Source organism: Siniperca chuatsi, linkage group LG8 (assembly GCF_020085105.1).
Source record: "Siniperca chuatsi isolate FFG_IHB_CAS linkage group LG8, ASM2008510v1, whole genome shotgun sequence".
Classification (NCBI taxonomy): Eukaryota; Metazoa; Chordata; class Actinopteri; order Centrarchiformes; family Sinipercidae; genus Siniperca; species Siniperca chuatsi.
In genome coordinates this window covers 9,849,628-9,876,217 of record NC_058049.1, presented here as the reverse complement: position 1 = coordinate 9,876,217, position 26,590 = coordinate 9,849,628, and the positions used below count along the sequence as shown (strand labels likewise).

At 38.8% G+C, this 26,590-nt stretch overlaps 1 protein-coding gene across 9 annotated transcripts in view; it reads left to right on the top strand.

Moving 5' to 3' along the window:
* The window catches only part of LOC122880316 (ecto-NOX disulfide-thiol exchanger 2-like), a 171,513-nt gene extending 144,991 nt beyond the window's left edge, over positions 1 to 26,522 (top strand). For all 9 annotated transcript variants that reach the window (XM_044205332.1, XM_044205329.1, XM_044205325.1 and 6 more), the window contains 6 exons: positions 3,560 to 3,747; positions 9,178 to 9,318; positions 16,282 to 16,338; positions 17,203 to 17,308; positions 21,387 to 21,472; positions 25,844 to 26,522. In XM_044205332.1, coding sequence (XP_044061267.1) covers positions 3,560 to 3,747; positions 9,178 to 9,318; positions 16,282 to 16,338; positions 17,203 to 17,308; positions 21,387 to 21,472; positions 25,844 to 25,975 — 710 coding nt within the window. In that variant the 3' untranslated portion in view covers positions 25,976 to 26,522. The remainder of the gene's footprint in view (positions 1 to 3,559; positions 3,748 to 9,177; positions 9,319 to 16,281; positions 16,339 to 17,202; positions 17,309 to 21,386; positions 21,473 to 25,843) is intronic.
* The last annotated feature ends 68 nt before the right edge of the window (positions 26,523 to 26,590 follow it).

Genomic DNA, 26,590 nt, shown 5'->3' with positions numbered 1-26,590 from the left:
TCAACTCCACAGTGTTTTGTGTGAAAGAACTATGTACTCAAAACACATTCTGTGAAATGTAGGAAATCAATTGTAGTAGTTGTAGACAAAGTATGCTCAATCAAATTGGTTGTACAAAAAAATTGCATTGCAACTGTTTGTCACAAAGGAGCCCCTGGAAAGCACAAGATATCATTGAATCCTAAATCACACACACACACACACACACACACACACACACACACACACACACACACACACACACACACACACACAGAATCAGGGCCTGCATTACCTCTGAAACGAACCTATAATCTGATATTAGAAACAGGCAACAGAATAAGAGATAAATAAGCTGTGCAGAACAGGAAATAGAGCTAATCTTTTGAAATATCTTTTCTGGAGGAAAGTCGCACCCTTTAGGCTTCATATTGGTAGATGCTTTGTTATTATTACTACAGTGAATCTCTGCACTGATAAATCTGATATGCGACCAAAACAAAACCCTGTAAAATTAAACAGGGAATAACACTAGTATTGCTGAAGCTTCCTCTAATAAAAATATGTCATATTGGGGGCGTACTTTGTGGAATATAATAAATTATGTAGCTGGGTATACAGTACACAACGTGCACACATGAGCGCAAAGCTGGAAAAGAAATCTCAGATCTCAAGTTATGGCTGAGGGTTTTCTGTCATGGCACACACATTAATGGGAGAATAAACTGTTGTTCTTCTCCTATCGCATTGCGTTTGTGTGTGCATTCATGCGTACAGGTACATGTGTTTGTTTGGGTTGATAACATTCCTCACCGGGGAAATTCAAGGGGAATTGAACAGAATCTGGCCAAACTTTTGATAAGACTTGAAAATCAATACTACCCTAACCCCTTGCCTGCCTCACTAAATACTGCTGGGGGAAAACACACACACACTCACGCACAAGCTGGGGTCTCCATATCCATCTATATAATTTCCATAAGTCAGTGATTTAATCATGTTTCTACACATAGCTTGAAAAGAAAAAAACCCATTCCTTTCAATGTATTTTTTGACACAAAAAAACAAATATATGACATTATGAGACTATCTTTCAAATGTGCATTTGAAAGACACTGTGGCATCTTAATGTGATTCACATGTTAATCATAGAGGTGAAATTGAAAACAGGATAGGATTCAGGATATTGTTATCATCTAATCTATAACATAATTTCATCATCTTCTATACAGTCTATGATTGTTACTTATTGGCCCCAATCTGGGTGAAATATTAGACATCTTATTATTGGGAGTCTTTCTGAATTGACTGACAGGTATTGCAACAGCAGGCTCACATCTACGATAGTTTGATTAATAACTGCAAATGCAAATGATGTTCTTACATTCCTCTGTACGCCATCTGAAGGAATCAGCTACAGAATTGTAGTATATTTTAATTTATTTTATTGTAGTGCGAGTCCAGAATGAGCCTTGTTCACACAACGTTTCTCAAATTATTCTTCTTACTTTTGTTCTAGTGGAAATAGCCCTCAAAACAAAACAACCTGAGGTTCATGAAATATGCATTTGTCTGTTAATGAATACAAACTGTGCATCTTTGTTGATTTTGATTCACACCAAAAAATTGACAAATCCACAAGTGGTCTGATGATTTAAGAGTTATGTGAAAACAGAAAATAAAAATGAAAAGGCAAAGAGACAAAAAATAAAAATGAAGCTGAATTTGGCATCAGCGAGACAAAACATACTGTACCATGGAAGAACAAACCAGCAGTTTGACTTAAAATTAAGTGAAGAATTTCAGGATAAAACTTAAAATAAGTGTAGTTTGTGTGCTACAGGTGGACATCAGGGCACCGTCACGCTATCAAGTTACCCGATATGGATAAATAGATTAAGAAAATAATGGGAAAGACTGTGTGGTCACTAGGCATTTGATTTGATTCAAGCAGCAGATGGTAAGCTCAGACTTCAGCTGACTTAATAGTGTTGATCAAAGGGCCACTGCCTGGATTCGGACCCAGGCCACTGCAGTAAGGACTGAGCCTTGTACATGGGGCACGTGCTCCACCAGGTGAGCTACCGGGGAGCCCCTGCTTGTGGGACAGTTGAACAGCTTTAGAAACCCCCTCCGCCCACACGTTTCCAACATCAAATTAAGGACTGACGACCGGCTTTTCACCCCGCCTTCGACTGTGGCCATTTGAATCAGTTGTAAACACTTTTGCCTTCCAAGGTCGTTGGACAACACATTGTACGAGCTAGCTCTTTTTGAGCATAACCTGGCTCTAATATATACCATGTCCATGTGTGTCCACCAGCACACAGATGTATGATAGTGAGTCTGTTTGCTCCTGAGGGGTCTGAGGTTTTAACATTTAGTAACAATAGTTAATTTAACTTCCATTCAGTTAGTAGGTAAAGTCACCAATGCAACATGCATCTTAAAATAGATTTTAAAAGACTGCCTGAAGCAGACATGATTATAAATAGGTAGTAGCCGGAAAGGCAAGATGTGCTGCTTTGTATATTATTGAGGGTAAATTCTTCTAATTTAACCCTGAGCATTAGATACGTAAACTTAACCATAAAATTTCCTGCACACCTTGTATGGGCCAACCCTCTGCCTATTGTGGGATATTATTGCAGAGTTAGCACCATATTAGACTTTCAAGCTTCTATTTGTGAGTGTACTGAAAAATCTGATTTTGGGCATTTATTAATATATTAGCAGTGGATTTCAGATCAAAATCAATAAATTGGCTTTGTTTTGCTTTCAGTCGCACTGAGGTCAGTGTGAATTAAATTTCTTCAGGAAAGTTAATAGGAAATAGAAGAACAGGAAAAAGAAGAATCCTACTGAAGTCAAAAGCCTATTTAGAGATAAAAGGCACTTTTGGTATTTTTCAAAAGGGATTGTATTTCAGTGCCTGCATGGGAACATAATTTCTTAAAGGCTCTCATACTCTGAATTTGGTTCACAAATGTAAAAGGAGGAGAATGATTCTTTGTCTAAAAGCCTCTAGGGGAATTTCGCTACACTTTTCCTGTTATTGAGATTAAACAGAATTAATTTTGCATCTGTGTTCATGGTATAAAATGTCATGGTATTTTTAATGCTTCTCTATGAGGTAAAAGAATAAAGACTTATGATAATGTTAGTTACAGTATAAAGTCGGTGGATATGGGTTTATTATTTTGTGAGGTTGACAGATGCTTCAGTCATCAGTTACCAATGAATGATTGATGAAAATTGCATCTATTTGTGAAAAGAAATTTCTCAAATTTGAAAGAAGTCAGGTATTTTCTCTGTGAGTTTACTAGCATTCATGGATATCTAATTGAGTTGTGATTTTAAGAATCAGTTACAGAATCAAGAAACATTAATTGGCTTTCTTCAAAACAACGGAAAAATGTTTGTGTTACTTGTCGATGCCTGAATTGGAGGGAGAGATTCTTTCTGAGTGTACAGAACAATAGAGTTTGGCATTTAGACAGAAACGATACCACTTAAATTCTTTCCTAGGCAGTCTAATTATGTGTCATTGTGTGTGTTTGTGTACCATATGAATCTGTAGGTGTTTCCCAAGCAGAGGCTTTAAAGGAGGAGAATGACTCTCTGCGCTGCCAGCTGGACGCCTACAGGAACGAGGTGGAGCTGCTCAAACAGGAACAGGGCAAGAACCAACCCATCAGGAGTGAGGAGGACAACACACACTCTCAGCAGCTCAGCTTCCTGCAGCAGGCTCTGCAGGGCATGCAGAAGGTAATTAGATGCCTCATACATCAGACTGAAAGTTTCTAGTAAACCATGGAAGGACGTTAATTTTCTGACTCTAAAAGATGTGGGTCTGCTATGATAAAACTACTGAAGATGGACTGGATTCTCATTAGATGTATCCTGTGTATCAAGTTTAGACCACTAAACAGATGACTTTAAAATGAGCAGTACATTATTGGTTGCTATGAAACCAGATATATTAAATGTCAGTATCTAAAACAAAATCAGTACAGTCATAACCTGGAAAAATATCCACCTTAAGAAGCCGTTTAGTGTTGCTCTCGATTCTTTTTTTCATGCAGAAAATAGCATTTGTTTCCCGCAAAGCATTTCCTCATTTGAGAATTTTCTTCCTACCAGAATAATGAGAGATCACTCGACTTTTGTCACTTGATTACAAAACACTCTTGAAACAAGTAGATTTTCTTTGAAAACAGGTGAAATTACCCAGCCTCAATCATGCTTGGAAATTATTCACTTATCAGGAAATCAAGGAGCAAAACAAAACCCCCATTTCAGTCACGCAGGAAGCATCTTGACGTGCCATGACAACAAACCTCAGCCACTTTCTGTGTGGCTCCAATCAGCACGAGTTTAACTTGTTATTGCTGTCAAAGCAGCTTCAGTGTGGACCTTCCTGTACTGTACGGGATATTGTGAAACCATTTTTTAGTGTAAATAATAGTAGCTTTGGCTTATCACAGCTCATAGTAATCAGTGATTCAATCAAAGATCAGATCAGACTGTACTTCACTGCTCTGAGAAACTGCAGATTGTCTTCGGGGCTATGACATTGCAAAATTACCTGAATGTACAGAAACAAGCCGAGGCAATTGTTTTCAGATAAGTGTTTATCAGCGTTGTCGCATTTGTCAGTGCACTGTAAAACTGGTTTAAAAGCTATTCACATAAAGAATAAATGACCTCTTGAAGCTTTCTGTCCAGCAATGGGAGGGACATACAGTATTTGTTACTGAAATGACTCTTTTCATTGTTTAAATTAGATTAACCTAGATTAAAATGAAAATGTTCCCTTTGCAGGCAAAATTTGTCAAATTGCATATGAGAGATCTCAAAATTTAAGTTACATAAGTTACAAAGAAACTTTCAACATTGTAATGCCCCCTCAGTGTCTCTGTTAACTTTTTTAACGTTTTTTTCAAGGAGCCTCTCGGGTAAGTGGGGTAGGTCATTTGTGCTAATGCTGCACACATGGTTGGTTGCTTCCAGGAAATATGAATCCACGAAATATGCTGGGAAAGTGTGAGGTCACCAAACGCCATGTACCAGTTAGGATAATAACGGATGCAACAAACTAACCAGAGAGTGAGACGACAATCATGCACAGTCTGTACCAACCCACACAGTGCACAGAAGAGCTCTAATCAGGTAGATTAAGTGAAAACACCTGTGTGGATAGGCAATGACTGTAAAGGGGCTTTAAAGCTATACATGTACTGTAGGTTTAGAAGCTGTTGCTTTGTAATTATATTTCCGGCAGTTCAAGATTGAAGAAGTGTTTAAACCCACATTGTCCAAAGCATGTCGTGTTGGTTCTAAAACTTGATTGCTCACAGAGCGTCCCAGTAGCTCACCTGGTAGGGTGCCTCATGTACAAGGCTGAGTCCTTACCGCAGCAGCCCACGTTCGAATCCAACCCGTGGCCCTTTGCTGCATGTCATCCCCCCTCTCTCTCCCACATTTCCTATCAAATAAAGGTAAAAAATGAATAAATAAAACATGATTGCTCTGTCCTCAGAAGGTGGCATTAAGTAAAGCTGAATCAAGAAAACTATTATTTCAAATGATCATTCCAGTTAAAACAAAACAATTAATTTTTTCAGAATCAGAAATACTTTATTGATCCCAGAGGGGAAACTCTTTTGTTCCAGCAGCTCACTATCACGTCAGTGCACACGGGAATAGAAGTACTAAGCAAACATATAATACCCTATAATACAGGTCAGATAAATTAAGTACCAGTATAAAATAAGTGTGAAGTACAAGTGGGTTTACCGGTTGATGATAATAATACGGTATAAAGTAATAGTGCATGAACTGTCAAATTAAGTGTAGCTATTAAGATTATAATGAGACGGAGAATATTGCACAGCAGTGATGGAGGTATGAATATATATCAATATCAATAAATAGGAAATTTTAAACTGAAAAGAGTATATTGCACTGGAGTATTACCAGGTGTATTTATTAATTGAGAAAATAATCGTTAGCTGCAGCCCTAGCGTTGATGCATGCTTGATTTTGCCTCCTTAGGTGTTTTTTTTCTCTCACATTTTATATACTACAACACTCCTGCCATATACTACTCACATTCATACAATAACTCCCACAACACTAAGATATCAACCCCATGCTTGATAGTTATATTTATTTATATATACAGTATATTTAATTTAATTTTAAGCCGAGATCTGTAGTGTTGCTTAATTAGTACAGTATATTGTTGTTATATTCATCTTTGCAATGCAGTGTGGTGATGTTCACTATACTACTACTCTGTGGATTTGTCATTCTTCTGTATTGCTTCAGTAAATCATATATTTACATTCACACATCACCATTGTGTCACCTGATCGGTCAATGACATTTTCAGTTAGTTTATTGTAGTTGAATTTGAGGAAAAGTGTGGATTACACCTTTAATACTGAAGTCTTTGCAGCATTTACTTACAGTAATGCTTATTACACTAATCTGATCTGATCCAACGTTTGGTAGCCGCAGGCATGTGTTTGTGGAGGGACCAGGATGTGAATCAATTTGTTGTTGTTTGAGTGAACAGCAGAGTTTGGCATTTAGACAGAAATTATACCCTTTAAATGGCTAAGATGAAAAGAAGCAGTAAGTCTTTGTGTCCTGAGGACCAGCATTGAGAGCCACAGCTTTAGGCCATATTTAATAGAATATTACCCTCAGGAACATTTAGTAATCCAACTGAAAAAAGAAAACACTTCCTCAGGCGGCAGTCCACTTTTCTGATCACCTGCTGTGTTGTCAAATAGCCCCAGATTGCAGTTACTCTTCCTTAAGCGAAGAGACGTCATAGAAAATATTGTTTTCAAGTCAGAGAGACTTTTCTCCACATCTATCTCATTTGGCAAAGTGCATCATAATCACTTTTATGAATTGCATCTCCAGCATGCATGTGAAAATCAGTTGATAATTTGAACAATTTGCTTCTTTCCCCAGTCTGAAATTTTGTTGTTTTCTGGCCTTCAAAAGTCTGAAGTGTTATCAGCAGATAAATGTATCCTGTCTGCACCTCCATGATGCCACTTGATCTGTAGGAGAGAATTGATGTTCACCTTGAAACCTAAAAGACATTTATATTGTCTTTATTTCAGCCTACTCCCTAGTACCTCTCCAGTTATGCCCTATAAAGTCTCTTTGCTAGAGCCTTTGTCACCCACGACAAAATATACATAATTTTTCTCTTAATCCTTCTAGCTGCAAAATACCATCATTAACCACATTTGTCATTCATCTAAATGATGCCAAAACTCAAATGCTAACATTTTTAAGATTATATTTACCTATGGAAGCTTGGCTGAGCACATCTGTTGTTTTTCCATCGCTACATATTCCCGCATACACGTTTACATCAGGGAGCTGCACAGTGCAACCACAATCTTGTGTTTATCACAGTGACAAGGTTCAGTCTCTGAGGGGCAGAAAGCATATGTGGAGATTTGCCTCTGGTGCTTGCCAATAGTGTATTCAGCACCAAGTCTAAATTATAACAAATTGTGCGCCAGTTCTGCAGTCACTGTTCTGATTTCAGTGATTTGAGTCAAGCCTCTTTTGGGCTTACAACTAATGTGTTAAGTAGTAACCTCTTTTGACCGGGCTCACACCACGCTTCCATTTTTCAATCCTGAAGCTTCTGTGTGATGCACTTCATCTGACAAACAAATCCCATTTACACTTTTTAAATTTAGGCTGCGTCTTACACAATTTGATAAGATGCTGGTTTGCATTATGCTGTGACCTCAGCAACTCAGAGGCAGCCAGGTGCAACTGTAATTTATGATAAGGATTGTCCTTATTGATAAAATATCCTCCCATTGGGTATAAGGCCTCATTTACATCTGACACTGAAGATACAATCTATTTTAATCTTAATATGCTATCTAAATTATGACCTCAGTGTATGGGTTTTATATTTACATCAGGAAATTAAATTTCCTTAAATTTAATTTCTTACTACCTGCATTCGGGCTGCATCATTATAGGACATTGGATAAGCAGTTGGGCCTGGTTGACAACACCAGATGTCTGTTTTCAGCTCATACTTACTCACAAATACCTGCTATGCAGATTACATTTACACTTCTCTTACACTTCATCTCAGATTCAGGCAGCACAATCAATACTAAGATCACAAGGTTAATTTATAATCAGATTACAACATGTGCTGTTACATTAACATGCAGAGTGCAATATATTCCTTTATTTGATAAGATTTCCAGAAACAGAAGAAGTTAACACCAGGCTTAAGTTCAAAACCGATTACATCTGGTCATTTTTATATTTCAGGTTTCTGCTTGTTAGTTAGTCTTGTTCAGCTAACCATCACAGCCATCCTGTTAACATGTCAGATTAGTATGTACAGTAATATATTCTGTATGAATTAGTCTGCTAATTCAGATAACAAAGAAACCTAAACTACTAAACAAACCTGCCAAAACAGACTGTTCACAATAACTTAAGACTAAATTGATCTTCAGCAACAATGCACCAATATTTGAGGGTATTTGTTTGTATTTCTTCTTCTTTAAATCTTTTTAAAATATGTATAATGTGTGTTCCTCACTGGACCACCATTATAGTGCCAGGTATGATCACTAGATTTGTGCTATTTGTCAGCCACCTGTCTACTTACCTGTACTGCAAAGTGTATACCAAAAACAAAACATGACGCTGACAGATCATAGATCGTAACAATGCATAATGTAAAAATACTAGGGTGTAATTGGACCATTCATTATCTAGATAGCATATGAAGAAAACATGTTTTTAATACTCGGTATAAATGAGGTCCCAGATATGCAGAGAAGCTCATTATCTGCAGGTCTGCCATACTGACCAGCTGAATCGCTCCGTCTCTCCTGTCTCCAGACCAGTGCTCATTTTTCACCTCACTTGACACAGACTGCACAGCACCACTGTAACTGATTAATTGTTCAGCATCACATTAAAAGAAGAAACTGATGAGGGAGTCCTTATTTTGGATTTCTCCCAACAGGAACTTTGCCTTTTCATTCACCAGAGTTAAGTATGGGGCCTTACTGTTGCTGATGCTACCCTGCATCAGACGAACTTGTTCTCCCTCTGTCTGTGAAACATGGCTAACATGAACATTAATATCTAACCACTCTTCTTCTTCTTTATGTTTAGCAACTGCTGAGAATGAGGGACGAGTTGAAGGAGCGAGAGGCAGAGCTTGAGAAGAGTATAGAAGACAAACATCAGCTGAAGAACCAAATCCATAACCTCAAGGCAGGACTGCACAACCTGCGGACCACACACACACGACAGGTTAGAAGAAAACAAACACACACGCATGCTAAGTCAAGAGAAAACTTTGTGGTCATGTTCATGTGTTTTGTGAGTGTGTTTAAATGGAAATACTGAATAAAAAAAAAAGCATGCTTCATTTATGGTCTAGTTAGAAAGAGATTTCTTCATAATGAGCTTCAGAGCATGACGAATATTGCATATTGGGAAAATGATTCAACACACCACTGACTGCATTTTAGTGAAGATTTTGGTGCATTTATAGTGGTGTCTAATGATTTGCCTCTGAATCAACCCAGCGCAGTAAATAAAAGATGGAGTTTGCCCGAAAGACACTGAGAATGAACAAGTAATCAAGATCTTTGGTGTTACCATGACTTTACAAATAGATCCTTGAAAAGGGCAGGTCATCTGAAGTACCTCAAAGACCAGGTCATTATAGAAAATAAAGGAACAAACGAAAAGATTTAAATCAAAATCGTGTCAAAGGTTTGCATATGAAGTTATGAAGATTTCAGTTCTGTTGACTTGGCAATACCTGTGGTTACCATGGTAACATCTAGTGTGGTTTAATATTACAGATCCCAGAATTCTGGAGGCAGCAAACACTCTTTGAGCAGCTGCATTGTCAGAAATACAACAGAATAGCAGCTGGTGTATCTGTTACCAGTGCAGCCAAACAAACCCATGTTACTTTAATAAAGAAGTCAGTCAATAATCTGCATTTTTCATCTGGCCATGACCGTATTTTTGATGAACGATTGCGGCCAGCACTAACCGCTGCTTCACAATAACAGCCACCCCATGTTTTGCTGGTTGAATGCTTTTAATGTGAACTAACGGCAGTAGGAAATGTTTGGTTTGTATTAGCAGTAACTTAATACAGCTCTGATATGGCTGCAATGTCATGTGAACTAATCACCTTGTTACCTATCCAGGGTAGGGGTTTAGGGAAACCTGATTTCCTCAGCTAGATTTCTCCTGGGAAACACTTATTTCTGAAAGCCTCCAAAATAATGTCGGGGGTAGGGGAGAAATCTCATTACTGACCTGCTGCATATAAACACATTAAACGAGATCAAATTACAAACAGTAACACTGGATTACATGCTGTACCATTTCCTGTGAATCCGTGTGAAGGCAATGTGAATCTTCGTGGGAATGGCGGACCCTTAGCCTGGTCAGCCTAATTCACAAATGCGTATTAGTCAGTAACCTCTCAGTTCATTTTTGATTTCCAAGGGCATTATCAACGGGCGCAGACCAAAATGCCTCTGGACCGAATGGAAAGACCTGCAACCAATCAGAGCAACGAAATGTGCTGAGCGACACATGCAAGTTGGGTGCTTGGTCCATTTTCCATTTTCATTTCCATTTTGATCAGCACTGCAGGTTGACAGTTTGATCTGAGTTTGTGAGACTGGTTTCTTGCGCTGCATCAACCAATCAGAGCAGCGAAACGTGTGGCATATGACTTCAAATCATCTGGACCAGTAATGCTCCTCTGTCAGTCATCATATCAAATCCGCCCCATATTAGATAAACGACTGCCATTGGCTCGACCAAATCCAGGGTTCAGACGTATCTGCCAATGCAAACGATAATCTCGGCAGATTCATCTGGTTTCCAGGCTAGCGCACCCTGCCACTAACACTGAAAACTACTATATAGAGTGTAAATACATTGAATGTCTATTGCTGAAAAATTGGCAACCATAAATAGTATCAAAAGTGAGGTTTGATATCATGAAAATCTTTATTATTATAAATTAATGTGAGTGAAATGTTAAAAGGGAATTACACTTAATCAATGAGGTTATAATGTTTCATAAGATAAATTTCATCATCATAAGATAAAGTGTTTATATTTTACACATTGAGATTTCTCTCCTAGTTTCAGACTCAAATCAAGATGCAGCCTGAAACTGTTGCCTGTGTGGTAGAAGGCGTTTGAGGGTACATAAAATCCTTGAATGAACACCCAAATGAGATTTATTTTACTGTATGTAGTTCTGAAGCTGAAAATGTTTGTATATCTTGGAAAAATTACCCCAGGTACGTTCATTGCCATGTCTTCCATTTCGTTCTTGTAATGCTGTATGTTGATGTTACATCATAAAATAGACAGAACAAACTGGTTATTGGGAGTCAGCAGTAAGAGGGAGGATTTTAGAAAAGCCAGACCAGAAGATAACTTATTATTTCGGGACCAGTTTGGAAACTTGAATGGGAATTAAAGACTGTGTGTGATCTCCTTTGTTAAACAGTGACCATCAAGGTGCCCTTGAGTGAGGGACATAAGTGATAAACAACTCTAGTTTGTTGCTGTGTGCTGTGTAACAACTGCCCCTGAATTGTAGCGCAGACAAAAGCTGTGAAGAGACCAAACTGTCCTGAACCTTGCAATAAAAAAAATACTGAAATTCACTGCTTTTCTTCTCCACAATTTTTCAAAATACTACAAAAATGTAATTTTATTGCAGGTCACCTATTGAAACAAATATCTTATTTGAGTGCAGGTGTGCTCCACTACCTCTTATGTTTTCACTGGCTGGTCTATTTTGGCTCAGTATGGGAAGAGGGCTGACATCAGGATGAGCTTCAAGTTCAATCAGCTATGTAATTGGATAATGATTATACTAAAATGGTACCGTCAAGTGGTGCCTGATGACTCTGGCGGCTTGCTTTCTGCTCTCAGGTCATCTTTTTGATCCTCAGAGCTGCTCAACTTGCTTTGCTCAGCTACAGATATGTGAATTAGCATTTCTCTTTTCCATGTGCCCTGTCATCTAACAAGCCTCACTGTCCTCGGTACACGGAGACAGATCTATGCATAATAAGGTGCTACAATACCTAATAAAGGAGCGAGGAACCCGCCACTCCTTCTTGCTCAGCTCATATTTAGGACACCTCTGCAGACCGACCACAATGGCCACCACATCTGCCACATCTGGATTTTGTTTTCAAGTTTTGTTGAGAACTAATGTGGCTTGGAAGGACTAGAGGGATGGGTTTGTGGAGCTCCTTCACTGCAGCTCCACTCAGCTCCTTTCACTGGCTGAGTGGAGGGAGCTGACATTATGAGCAAAAATATGAAATTTGTCTACAGGCAGGCAAATAGTTCAACATACTGAATATTGAGAAGTGTCAAAAATTAAATGGATATTTACTTGGGTTATAATGGTGTTTTTTAAAGGACTGTTTTCCCAATAATTAGTGCCATATTTACATAGTGTAATGGCCCTTTGGCTCGTTTACCTTTTTCTGTGTGTTTTATTTCTATAATGCAGCAGGTAGCTGGAGACAGAGTCCGTGGGCTATAAATCTCCACCCTTCCTCAGTCAGAGAGGAGCTCTTCTTTCTTTGTTTAATTTATGCAACACAACACACAACACATCTCTTAACCCCACACCCTCACCACTGACTATACTGACTACCACATCCCATTGTATTCTTTTTTAATTTTGTGTTAACATTATTTTCTTTGTTAAAATAAATAAGTTATTTATTTACCCTCAACCTGCATCTCCCTCTCTTTTGTCATGACTTTAGAGCCAGGTCATCACAATAGTTGTTACCAGGAAACTTCCTAAGAAATTATAAGGAAATTATTCAGAAATGATGGACCTGTAAAATAAAGTGTTACCAATATGTCTATTACATGTCAGGGTATGTCTGTGATAAGCTCTGTGTAGGTTTGACTCCCGATGGGTAACAAACTTCAGTTATACAGGACAAGATGGCTTTCGCTCTACAGGGATTTTTGGTTTAGCTTCTCTGGTTTTGTTAGCTTTAGTTGTTCCATTGTTCTGCTAGTGAGGATTTCTCTTAATTTCTTCCATATTCATCTCTTCCTGTTCTCTGGAGGATTATCTCTCCACATAAGCAGAGCTGTACAGCAGCAAAGGTACTTCATCATCTGGACCTCAGTGAGGATATTGTCCTCACCTGACATTAAGGAGATGACAGTACCTTCTGTCCGGCTATTTCTGGACTAATTCATTAGACAATCCTCCGGCTACAAGCTGTTTATGTCACTGGTGAAAACACCGCTGTCTTCCCTATGGTCTTAAGCTGCTTTCACATTATTGCAAACAACAGCGTTTGTGTTCATCATTATTCTGTACGTTGTGTTTTTTTTCCTATTATCCTGCGCTGATATGTGGCACCCTGGATGCTAAACACCAAAAGTTCATACTGGTAAAACTATGTACCCATGCTTGACTGACATTTGTGACCCCTGCCAGTAATTGTAACAAAAATAGACAGTTCCCCAGGTAATCAGAAGCAAGGATGGAAATTTATAAAAGTTGCACGTAGCTACAAAGTTATAGCACCATCTTAATTCAATTAAATTTTTATTTATACAGTGGTGTGAAAAAGTGTTTGCCCCCTTCCTGATTTCTTATTTTTTTGCATGTTTGTCACACTTAAATGTTTCAGATCATCAAACAAATTTAAATATTAGTCAAAGATAACACAAGTAAACAGTTTTTAAATGAAGGAACAATGCAAAGACCACGTAGAATTATTATTATTATATATATATATATATATATATATATATATATATATATATATATATATAATGTCAGTATTAGTAACAGAGCCAATAACAACAACTGTAGTAGCAGTTGTCGAGCAGGAACACAGGGGCAGCAGGTGGCCCACAACCACAGATCCAGACTCAGACAGTCAGAAATACCTGCTGAAAGCAACAGAAAGAGAGAGAGAAACGAGAAAGCACAAAACTACGGGAGAGAGAAGATGTTGAATTAGTAACATGTATTAATGGGATAAAAATGCATACAGATGGAGAGGGAGAATGGGGTCTTAAGCTATATATAACTTAAGATTTATTTCCATTCTTGTGTATTAAAGACAAATACAAAGAAAAACAGTAGAATTTTAACTTTCCATGAGCCCTCTGTCAGCGAGAGACTGTCAGGTAGCAACATGAGCAGTGTTGGTCAACAGAGAGAAGAGGAATATGTTGTGCTTCATCTGGAGCTTGTCAAGCCACAGCTTTATCATGCTCCCCCACCCCTCTTTTCCCAGCAAGTGTCTCAGCAGCAGGGAACTCCCACACCTGAGCCCCTAAGAGAAACTCCCCTGCACGTGCACATGCACAGCATATACCAACACTCCTTCACCATGCAGCACTTCCTCATTCTCCACCATTCTCTCCGTCACCCTTGGATCAGCCCTTACATACAGCACAACCCCAGTGAATTTGGCCACAGCAAACCCTCTGAATCAATGATAAATAAAAGTGGCAGAGCTTATCAAAGATATATTAGTATCAGTGTATGTCGGCCGATAAGTGAAATAAGAAATAGAACACACAAATGCCAAAGATTTGTCCACGGTAATTTAGAAATGCAGCAATTATAGGGTTTGTCCATCAGAGAGCACTGACAAACTTAAAGAAGCTATAATTGATATTTTTATAATAACAAGGCATCAAATGACAAAGAGGACATTTGTAGTTCATCTGGGGAGCGACCCAGCAGAGGTATCTGAAGCTCCCCTCTGCTTTACAGAGCTTTATATCAAGTTTCAGCTCATTGTTTAGCTGTCGAGCTGTAACTTTACAGTTTTGGTTCACCGTCTGTCTGCCGTTTTGGTGCACCAAATGGCAGACAGACACAGTTAGAAACTAGCTAGTGAACATAGTGGAGCTAAAACAGCTATTGCAGGTTTAATATGTCCTGCTCTATACAGTCTTGGTCACAATTCTTTAATGACCACGACATATAAGGGATCCTTTTCAAAAATATTCTCTCTATCAAAAATATAAATTTTACGACATCACTTTACCTTCGCTGATCCACTGATTCCTGCTGTCACTAAATAGCACTGAATCTACATTAGATCACTGTGACTTAACCTGTCTCATCATGTAATACTCATTATAAACTACTCCCTATCATAACTATCAGTCCCTGATGGAAAATCAAAAAGATTGGAGCATATATAAGAATATTTACAGCAAAAAAAAAGACAACAATAAAAAATTAGTTTAAAATAGTTAAAAGAGTTAAAATCCAGGGTAAGGAGATAATAAAGAGAATGCCAGTCACTACTTACATGTGTGGATTTATTTACTGAAACCTCTCACTTGTATTATTTCATCATATGGTGGAGGATAATTCAACAAGCACAAAGAAACTAACACTTTCCTCTTGGCATATAGTAGGTAGAAATACATTATCATATATGCACATGAGACATACAGTATATCAGCACATTTTACAGGGCATCAGCTCCTCTCATACAGTGTGACGGGATAGTTCAGTGTTTTAATCATCATTGGATGGTAGATTACATATAAAACCGTGCAAACATTAATTCACTGTGTGCATTCATGCAGGATTGTCATCGTCAGTGCTGCATTATTTCCTAATACTGTGTATCTGTTTAATAATATATTCACCATATCATTCCCATAGTCTCCTAAATCCTCTCACAAGATGTCATTTTTCATCATACACCTGTCAGCACTGTTGTCATGTTATCACCGCCGTCAGCCATGAAAGAGAAGCAACTTTAATCATTTTAAACAGTATGTCAGTATGCCATCTTATTTCTATTCAAATGGGTTTATAAGGTATTCTTTGAGTGCATGTTTTCTGTGCTGTGGAAGCAACTTTGATTAAATAAATCAGTTACTTAGCACGCAGCACTGAAAAGCAGAGGACCAATTATTTTGGATGCTATTCTGGGACGTGTAGCCATATACTCACATAAACTATTTGGCTTTTCTTTATCTGACTTTGTCTCCAAAGCTTGAACAGAAACGTCCCTCTGAAACTAGGACTTGTTCATGCTGCTGCTGCTGCTGTAAATGTTTATACGTATGTGTCAGTGTGTATGTATGAGAGAGTCAGAGAGGGATGGAGAGTGAGTTTCTGTGTGTCTGATTGCATTAGTGGGTGACTTATTTCTCATTGACGTTTCCTCTCATTTTTCTAATTGACTCTAGCTGGAGACGTTAAAGCAAGATGACAGAGGGAGCGAACAGAGTGCTAATCAAGTCAGTGTAAGTGGAGAAAAAAACCTGAGCCCTCACTACTCCATGCTAAATGTTTGTCTTCCCCCCCTTTTTTGTACTTATTTCTCCTCCTCTCCTCTCCTCTCCTCTCCTCTCCTCTCCTCTCCTCTCTCTCCTCCCTTAACTCTTCCACTGACATGACATATCATTACAGGCCAATGATCACAGGGACTGTACTTGTCACTGAATAAATCACCCGGACACAACTGGGTTACAAAGACACATATATAGTAATGTGCACACTCAAATACATACTTGCACACACTCTCACATTAGGCAAGAACTTGAAGACAAGGCCACTGAGTCCTGATTAGACTAGGCGAGACTCTGGAGACGAGGTCACCTTGCACATCATCATTGTAGACACTTCACTCATACAAGACGCACATAATGTCTTTTTCTGCCACATACACACACATCTACATTTCCTCTTCTGTCCTCACTTCTGTGTATCAGGCTGTCACAGGCTCACAGTAAACAACGGCTTGATCATTAGCATCGTTGACACTTTCTCTCTCTTGTTTTGCTTTGTCAGAGCTCTAGCTGCTGGCTAAATTCTTTCACTCCTTCATCTTTTGCTCATTGTCTTGTCCTTCTTTTTATGTAGATTATTTTTTATTGTTTATTTTCTATTTCTGCATTTGCTTACAGTGCATACAGCACTTTGCATGCTTATTAATAATTTTTGTGCATTAGCATTGCCAAGTAAATTGATGTACACCCTCAAATGTGAGACTGTTATTACCCAGAGCCCTGTCTAGATTTTTCAGTAGCATCAGTGTTTAATTGAGGTGCTACAGTGTCTGTGTATTTCAACAGTGTTTTGTGATCTTTTTTTTTGTCTTTCTTCAGGATGTAACAGCATCATCAGTGGTGTCCTGCAGTCAGGAGAAGGAAGGTCTTCCAGAGAAGAATCCTCCCTGTCCAGTTCAGTCCGAGAGGGATGCACTGCTAGTCGGTACGCTGTCTTACTGTATCTCCATGGCATCACTACTTCACCTCCACAATATGGAATAACAATGAAGCATAAAAAACCAAACATTTATTACATGAAAGTTGCATGCACAGACATGTATCTTAACATTTTAGGGATTTAGCTGATGCACCTATCCAGGGTGTTCTGCAAAGGCTGGTTTGGCCTTAAGAGTCTACCTTGACAGGACATGTACCTGTTGATGGACACATGAATATCATGGTTGGACCGTTTTGGGTCGAGAGTCTGCTGAAGGAAGCTGAGTGTGACTTATATTACAGTCAAGACTTGAAATAAAGCTATGAACATCCTAACAGACTAGATTTTCATCTTTTATTCATTCAGTTTGAGACTTTTAACTGTGGCATGCGCTATAGGGTGCCTTTGACAACCAACATTTTAGTAATTTTATAGTCATTTATTCCAAGTGCAATCAACACTTTCAGCCATGGTAGCTGCTTGGCTCTAGTCAGTCGGTCCACCACTTTGGTTTAGATTGAAATATCTCAACAACTATCTGATGGATTGCCATGAAGTTTGGTACAGATATCCATGGTTCCCTGAATTTTCCTCTAGCGCCATCATCTGGTCAAAATCTCACTTTGTCTAATACTTTGGTTTAAAACCAAATATCTGCAAAACTAGTAAGATTTCCATCAGCCCACAGCTGTTCATTGATTAGCAGATGTTAGCATGCTAACATGCTAAACTAAGATAGTTGACATTTTAAACATTATCTGCTGATCATCAGCATTGTCATTGTCGGATGTTAGCATTTAGCTCAAAGCACCACAATATTCAAACAGTACAGCCTCACAGACCTGCTAGCATGTCTGTAGACGTACTTAATCTTCTTAACTCTTACAAACTGACCTACAAGACTGCGCTACGGTATTTTATGTCTCATGTTTCATAATTTTTTATGCTGCTTTTAGTATTTTATTGTGCCCTCTATTTTGATGATGCTCTGATATTATTCATTGTTCTTTTACATGTTATTTGAATTCAGGCACCCTACAGGACAATAACGTTCTATTTTATCGTAGGAGTACCAGTAATAACAGGAACACCTTTCAACATAAAGATATCCACACCACAATGCCAATTATTATGGCCTCAAAAATTATGGTCTCAACAGAAATGTTACATTATAAATTTCACAAAGGGAGTACTTAGCTGTTGAATTGGATTGGTTTGATTATATCGACCCTTGTATAACATAACCACAACATGCACCACCAATGCCACCTCTACCGAAGTTGGATTTTTCTGATTTGCTTCAGTCACTTTGAGGTAATAACTATGCATAATTACATAGCCATTAGAGCGCAAGAGGAGGAGGAAGATATGAAGAGAGAAAGAGTCCACTTTACTCATTAGATTACATAACACAATGCGACTTGGAAAATATGACCAACATCTCTCTCCCATCTGTATAATAAACTACATTATTTATAGAAGTAAACAAAGCCTTGTCCTATTTTGCTGCTTGTTTTCCAGCACGCTGCATTTTCACATGTTAATTGTCGAGGACATCCGTTGGCTCAAAGCATGAAAGATAAAACTTGCTTGTTAAGGAGTAAAAAGGCAAATGTAAATTGTGCACTTTCTGCATTTAGGTCCAGTTCTGCTGTTCTTCCAGTGTGAAATACCTGCATCTACTGTCTCCTTCATTACACATATAGATGGTGGCGCGTGTACATAACAAGGCTCAGTGTCTCTCTATAATATTGCTCGTATATCCTGCACTTGCTTATTGCACTTCTGGTTAGATCTAAACTGCATTTCGTTGCCTTGTACTGTACATGTGTAATGACAATAAAGTTGAATCTAATCTAATCTAATCATAGCAGAGTGGCTATGTGATTGGCTTATAGGTAGTTAGGTAGTCAATGGTGCTTGTCCTCTGTTCATGCCCACTCTGGCTGTTTGCTCAGGCAGAGTTGGACCACAGTTAAAGATCCTGGCACCTTCTTATGTCAGAATCACTCCTCTTGACGCCTTGTTTGATGCTGAGTTGAAGCGAGCACCGCAGGAAAAAAGGGACACTCGACTCCTGAAGGAAAATGTTTCATCAGAAAACAAAGGGTTGAATCTCTTTGCCTTTTCTCTCTCTCCACACAGTGAATGTAGATGAACACAGTTGCATAATCTTTGAACTGTTCCCCTTCAAGAAAAATGAGAAACAAAAGTATACAAGATGAAAGAGTTTTTGTTTGTATTGTTGAGTTGCAAATGCCTTTCAGGGAGAGTTGTGTTTTTTTTAATAAGAATGAAACTGAATTGATTCAAATTGATTGAAAATGTGATTCTGAAAACACCATTGAAATCATCTGTTGTACACTGTTTAAGTATAATTCTGGTTTATCAAAGAAAAGGTTTCAGTCGTAGTCATCTGGACACTGTTTTTAGAATCAAGACGTTTCGGCTCCCATCCGGAAGTCATTCTCAATTGACTACGACTGAAACCTTTTCTACGATAGAACACTCCTGGACGAATGAGGGACTACACCGTCTTATAATTCTGGTTTATTACAACTTGGGTCTTATTTCTGTAGATTTGGCCATCATTTCTGTCATCAGTACTAATACAATTTTACTCACCCAGGTAACCGTGCCAGAGCTAGGATTTTAGGAATACTGAGATCAAGAGCCCAAATTCCCCCAGATGAAACCCAACCTAAGAAAAATTTGGCTGGCCACCAATTATTTATCTAATATTAAATATTAGAAGAAAATACAAAATATCCCATGTATTGTATTTATTTATTTGTTTACATTTTATCTACATTATGGTCTAAATGTTTCTTTAAAGCCTTCTCTACATTGCCAGGTAGCTAATTTTGTGCAGATATCCCTTTTATTTTAATTTATATAGTTTTTTTGCAATATTTTTTTTGTAAATGTTTAGTCTTAAAAAAAATACTAAAATCAGCCTTACATGTGTAATATGTGTGTAATTGTTTCATTTTAACTCATCCTCATGTCATCAAACCCTTCAAATTCCAAGAAATATTATGGACAACATGACACGGCATCCTGAATGGTAGCTGCGATTGCATCCCTGCAATTTAATTGCTGAGATGTGAATGCTGCAAAATTGATAAAAAGACATCAGGCCGTGAGGAAACAATATGATTCAGCATAAAAATCTGGATAATAATTATATAATTTATAAGATATTGTAGGCTATTTTTGCCTTAATTGCCTTGAACTTAGTGCAGTCAACAATATATGATTTTTAATAACAATATATGAAGTAGGTCATCAGTACGCAAGTCATCACTCACTCTGTCATCACCATCTTTTAACATGAGTGTTGCTGAGAAGTCTACCTTTATTCACAGTATTTGTGTGTGTTGGGAAGATAAACAGAGAGACATCACACATGAACCAAAACATAACTGATTTGTTCCCAGATATCATCGGTCACTTTGTAGAGCACAACATCGGCCAAAACTGCCAAAATAAGACACAAGCTGTAGTAAATCAGGAACTATCCTTCAAGTTCCTCTTGTTGTTCTGTGTAGAAAGTCAGAACTTATGCCTAACTCTTCATCGCATGTGAGGTCAGATCATCTTTAGACCCACCACTCAAATCTCAGCAAGTTTCTTTGAAGTTTTGGTGGACTCATTGTTTGGACTTGTGGTGCTCTAACGACAAGCAGAGGTGGAGGATTATCTCTGTCCTGGCCCTATCAGAGAGTTTAGAGCAGACGGGTTGGTTGAGCTTGTGGAGCATTTCAGTAGCACACGGCTTTGACAAGTGATAACGGCATCAAAGCCGTCATCAAACACCCTCTAATCTGGAGCCACAATATACAAGAGGCTCATAACAGTGTTGGGAGTCTGAGAAGAGCCACTCGATGCATCCTCACTTGTTTTTCAGTTATGCAAGAGGAGGAAGAACAATACAAACAGATTTCTTGAATATTCTGCTGTGGTTTAAAGTCATGTTTGACAGGCGACAGAAGCTCAAAGGCTGGAGCTAAGTCACAAGCTGTGTCTTTGCATTTTGACAGTTTAATTAACATATCTGCGTGACCTATTTGTTCACCCTCAGGGATCATTTCAACCTTCCTGCACGTCCACCCGTTTGGAGCCAGCATCGAGTACATCTGTTCCTACCTGCAGCGTTTGGACACCAAGGTAACAGGCAGACACGCACATACACACACATATCCTAGACATAGTGACATAGATTAAATTTCCCTGCAGGGCAGACATATGGGCCTGGTGTATGCCAGGGTCCTGCTGTGCCATTTTGAACTCCTGGCAGGCAAACAAGCCTGAAGTGCAGGCAAAAGCCATCAGTTAATCTGAGATGTTTTTAGCTTTTATTTATCTCAGCAAAGGTTGGTGAACAACACACATACATTTAAAGCTGCACTGCTTCACACTCATATACCTGTACTCACCAGGGGTGTATCTAAACAAACAGGCTATAGGCTATCAAGGAGGTTTACTTTGATTTAAGGTGACGCTCATCCTCAATTACTTTTAATCAGTTTAATTTAGTTTAACGGAATAAAGTTTGACTGATGTTCCATGGGTGCTATTTTTACGTCATGATCCGATATTGAAGCCTGAGGCAGTGCGCGGCTTGACAGTAGACAGGAAACTCAGGTGCTGAAGTTAGGGATCGTCTTAAAAGTGAATGCGAATGGTCATGGTGTCTTTTTGTTTATAGCTTTCTCATTTTTTTAAACAGACTTTAAAAAAAATATATTTTCATCTGGACTTCCTCCCATTGCATGCACAAACAACCTTTACAGCGTTCTCTTTTTTTTCATTGACACTTCAGACCAACATTCATCCGAGCCTGTTACAAATCCTCCAGTTTTTAAAGCAAATCATGCAATATGACCCAGTCAAATTCTGACATGTATTTTCACTAACCTCCTGATCTATTTCCTCCTAATTTTTTTGACTTTTTTCTTTTTTTTAAGGTGTGGTTCAAATACAAATCTTTTATACATATTTTACTGTTTGATAAATTAATTCAGTTACATGGTTATTATGTTATTTTGTTGCAGCTAAACTTACAGATATTTCTATGGGGAGTATAAATGGCAGCAGAAAGATACAGATATTTTTCTGACATAAACAGATACAGATAGTCGCTTTGCGTTACACCTCTAGTAGTTACACAGTCACGCTGGGAATTGCCTGATTCAACCACATCAACTAAGTATGGGCAGCTGAGCAAATCCACCATGTGTTTTCTACTGATGCAGGATTAAGCACTGCTGACCTTTCTCTGTGGTCAAAATCTTGTTTGTCTCAACCTTTAAGGCCTCCGCTGCTCCCACCTTGTTAATAGCGAGAACCTTAATACATAGCAAGTTTTTCTTTGCTCCGCTAGAGCCTGTTTCTGTCCTGTTGCAGTTATCACTTTCTAATTTTATCACACGTCCCAACTTGCACTACTTATTGATAAATATATTCATGTTCTGTGTCCGTCTGCTGCTGCTGTTGCCACTGCCAGTTTAGGCTGTTAGTCAGCCTGATTTCTCTTTATGTTTGAGCTCATTCCTGGTTTAACTCAGCTGAGCTTTGTTGTCACCATCCCTCCAAGACTTGTTCTTGATTTCTAAATGCACTCTCATTACCTCCTGCCACTCATTCTCTCTGTAGATCTGACTGTTACCTCCATGATGAAAACATGCAGTTGATATGATGTTGTTAAAGTGATGATCTGCAAGATTTTGTTTCTCTTGATTTTACTAATAAAGTTTGTTTCCCACCAGGCACTCATCCAACAAAGTGTTATTTTAAAGAGTCAGTGTCATTCTGTTGGATCTGATAAGTCTGATACAAGCAAATTGATGTGATGCAGATTGATGTGATGTAACATACAGGAAATGTACTGGTATCGGCTGAATCACCATCATTCTGTATTAGAGTGTAGTAGGACTGCCTGTTAAAAGGGAAGTTTTTCCTTGCCTCTGTCACCAAGTGCTTGCTCATGGTGGGAATTGTTGAGTCTCTGAAAATAATATTATAAGAGTATGGTCTAGACCTGCTCTATATGAAAAGTGCAACGAGATAACTTCTGTTATGAATTGGCGCTACATAAATAAAACTGAATTAAATTGAAATTGAGTAGAATATCAGAAAACAGTGAAAAATGCCCACTTTCCCAGAGCCCAAGCTGACGTCTTTAAATGGCTTTTTTGTGTCCAAAACCCAGATATTTTATTTATAATCATATAAAACAGAGAAAACCAGCAAATCCTCACATCTGAAGGCTGTAACCAGCAAATTTTAGGGGTTTTTTTGTTTGATAAATGACTTGACAGGTGAATCTTGTTATTGTGGCTTAATTTCTCACCTTCCTGCAGTGATGTAGAAATGTACTCCAGGGTGTGGAGTTGAAATGATCACTGTTGGGTGTAGTCACAGGTGCAACACACTTGAAAATTTCAACCATTACATTACATTACATTAATTTAGCTGACACTGTTATCGAAAGCGACTTACAATAAGTCCATTTCAGCCATGTGGATACAATCCAAAAATTGCAAGAATCATACAAGTACATCATCTTCATCAAATATGCTGAACTGCTTCAAGTGCTACATTTAGAAACAATAAGAGATAGAGAAAGGTTGTTTCATTTTTTAATTTTATGGGCCAAAGTGCAGTTTGGACAGAGTTTTCAGTCTGCGACGGAAGATGTGTAGCGTTTCTGTTGTGATGGCTCGTTCCACCACTCTGGAGCCAGGACCACAAACAGTCGTAATTTTGTTGAGTGGTAGCTGGACCCTGCTCGTAGTGAAGGAGTAGCAAGCCGATTGGCAGTAGCAGACAACAATGAAACACTAATTTTCAGCCTGGTGTGAAGTTACTTTTAAACCAATTATCAATAATTTTGTCAATGAATTTATTTATAGATCCTAAATATATATCGTATTTACTTAGAAACATTGAGACTCATTCTTAAACAGGTATACAAGGAACAGAACATGTTGGTCTTTAATAATAGTTCATTAATTTGGGAAATGTGCTTATTGCCGAGAGTTAGGTGAGATGATCGATACCACTCTCATATCTGTATGAAGCTACAACTTGTCGTTTTTACTCTTACATCTTTATACAGATTAAAGAAATTAGATATAACATGTTAATTAGTTAGCTTTAAAGGTGCTGGTAGGCAGATTGTTTTAACTTTTGGACAGAGCTGGACTAGCTGTTTCCCACTGTTTCCAGTCTTTATGCAAAACTAAGATAACTGTCTCCTGGCTCAAGCTTCATATTTACCGTACATGCATGAGTAATCTCATTTAACTCTCTGCAAGAAAACGAATCAGAGTATTTCTCAAAATGTCTAACTATTGCTTTAAACATGTGTGTGACATGTATGTGTAGGTGTGCGAGTGTGTGTTATGTATGTGTTTGGCACGCTACATGACTGTGCGTGTCTAATGAGTTTTTGTTAAGGTCTGTGTGCGGCTGTTTGCACATGTATATGTTGTTTGACTCTGCACATCAAGCAGCCCCCAGAGTTTTGTCAATACCACTGGCTGGACTCCTCAACAACAAGCCCAATCCTCTGCTTATCTACCGGCTCCACACTCACACAGCTCCATTGTCTGTAATGACACACCAGTCCTATCTCCATGATGGGCCTTAATGCATTCTGACATCAGCACATGGCTGGAACAATCTAGTTATTAATGCTAGACACTGTGGGTCGTCTACAGCAGCTCGTACAGTGGATTTCTGTCTCTACTGTCACCTTAGCCTTTCTGAATTTCCTCAGCCCACCCAGGTGGTGTGAGCAGCATAAATCCTGTCGTGTGGCAAATATTGTCTTGATGCTTGCCCTATTCATTGGGATTAAGTGAAGGTGTGAGAATTGAGTGTGAGCATAATGAAAATGAAGAGCAGAGGTGTGAATAGTGGAGGTGTGAGAATGTGTGAAAATGTCTGTGTTAATTTGTGTGCGAAAGTAGTTTTGTGTGGCATTTAAAAGTAGGATATGTGATTCTGGAGAAATCCAATACCATGACAAGTACCATGATATAGAGCGAACAACGACACAGCAAGTGATGTAACTAACGTTAGCTAGGTTGTGGGTTAGCAACAGTTGTTGCTACAGTTGCTGCTGCGAAGCTAACAGCCAGAGAAGACGAGACGGTTTCCCAGAGCCAGCAAACCAGCTCCAGACAGCGATACTCACAACTCTCCTGCTACTATAGCAAACATCACAACAACAGCATATCTTTGGCAAACTAGAAAGTAAGCTGAATGTCCGTGGGCAAGTCATTTAACGTTACCTGACACACAAATCATGGCTGGAATAGTGCTGTGTGCCCGAGCCACTTTGTTTGTTTCCCATTTACAGAGCCAGGGCTGTGTACAAACACCAGATTTTTTTTTCAGCAAACACGCAAAACGGACAGCTAGTGGACCGTGAGGAGATATTCGCAGAATTTGACAAAAAGATTGTATTGGATTTAAATCGCATACCCTACCTTAAAGTCTTGCCTGTGTTATGTGTGTGTGTGTCCGCAGATTAACCCCAGTGAGGTGGAGGCTCTTCTTTCTCGGCTACCCTGCACCTTCAGACAGGAGCTGACTGGTGTCGGAGCCAGTTTGGAGAAACGCTGGAACTTCTGCGGCTTCCAGGGCATCAAGAGCACATAGACTCTGCTGGTGACACTTCTGGGACATGGAAGAGACGACAGGCAGACAATGCAACACAGGTACATGGAAAACACTCATGGAATGTGGAGGAAGCCGATAACTAATGGAGACACTGGGCTCCATCTGCCCAGACAAGCGCACAGATTATTCACCGCGGATCTGAGATCAGGAAGGGGTGTTCTGCGTAGGTGGCAGAGAGATTAATATACAGGTTTTTGGGATGGCAAATTAATTGGCAGCATCACTGTGTTGACCAAGAGTTGGATGCATTTCTATGGTGAAAGTCTCACTCTTTCTCCTTTTTTTTTTTTTTTTTTACTCATGGGATTCAACTAAAAGTCCCTTTAAAGAGCCAATCTCAGCGGAGTCATGGGATTGGCTGTATCTTTATACCTGAGCGACAGTTGGCCCAGTGTACTGGCAGACCCGGACTAGGGCTACACAGGAGGGTCATCGGGGTCTACTTTCAATCTTTAAACTCTCTGGCTTCCTTTTTTGCCTCTTCTTGATTTTGTACAATCATGTGAAATAAATTCTTTATTCCTAATACTCTGTGTAGGCTATTAAAAATGCACACAAGACGGATGCAGCGATCAGGTCTATTTGTAGTTATTT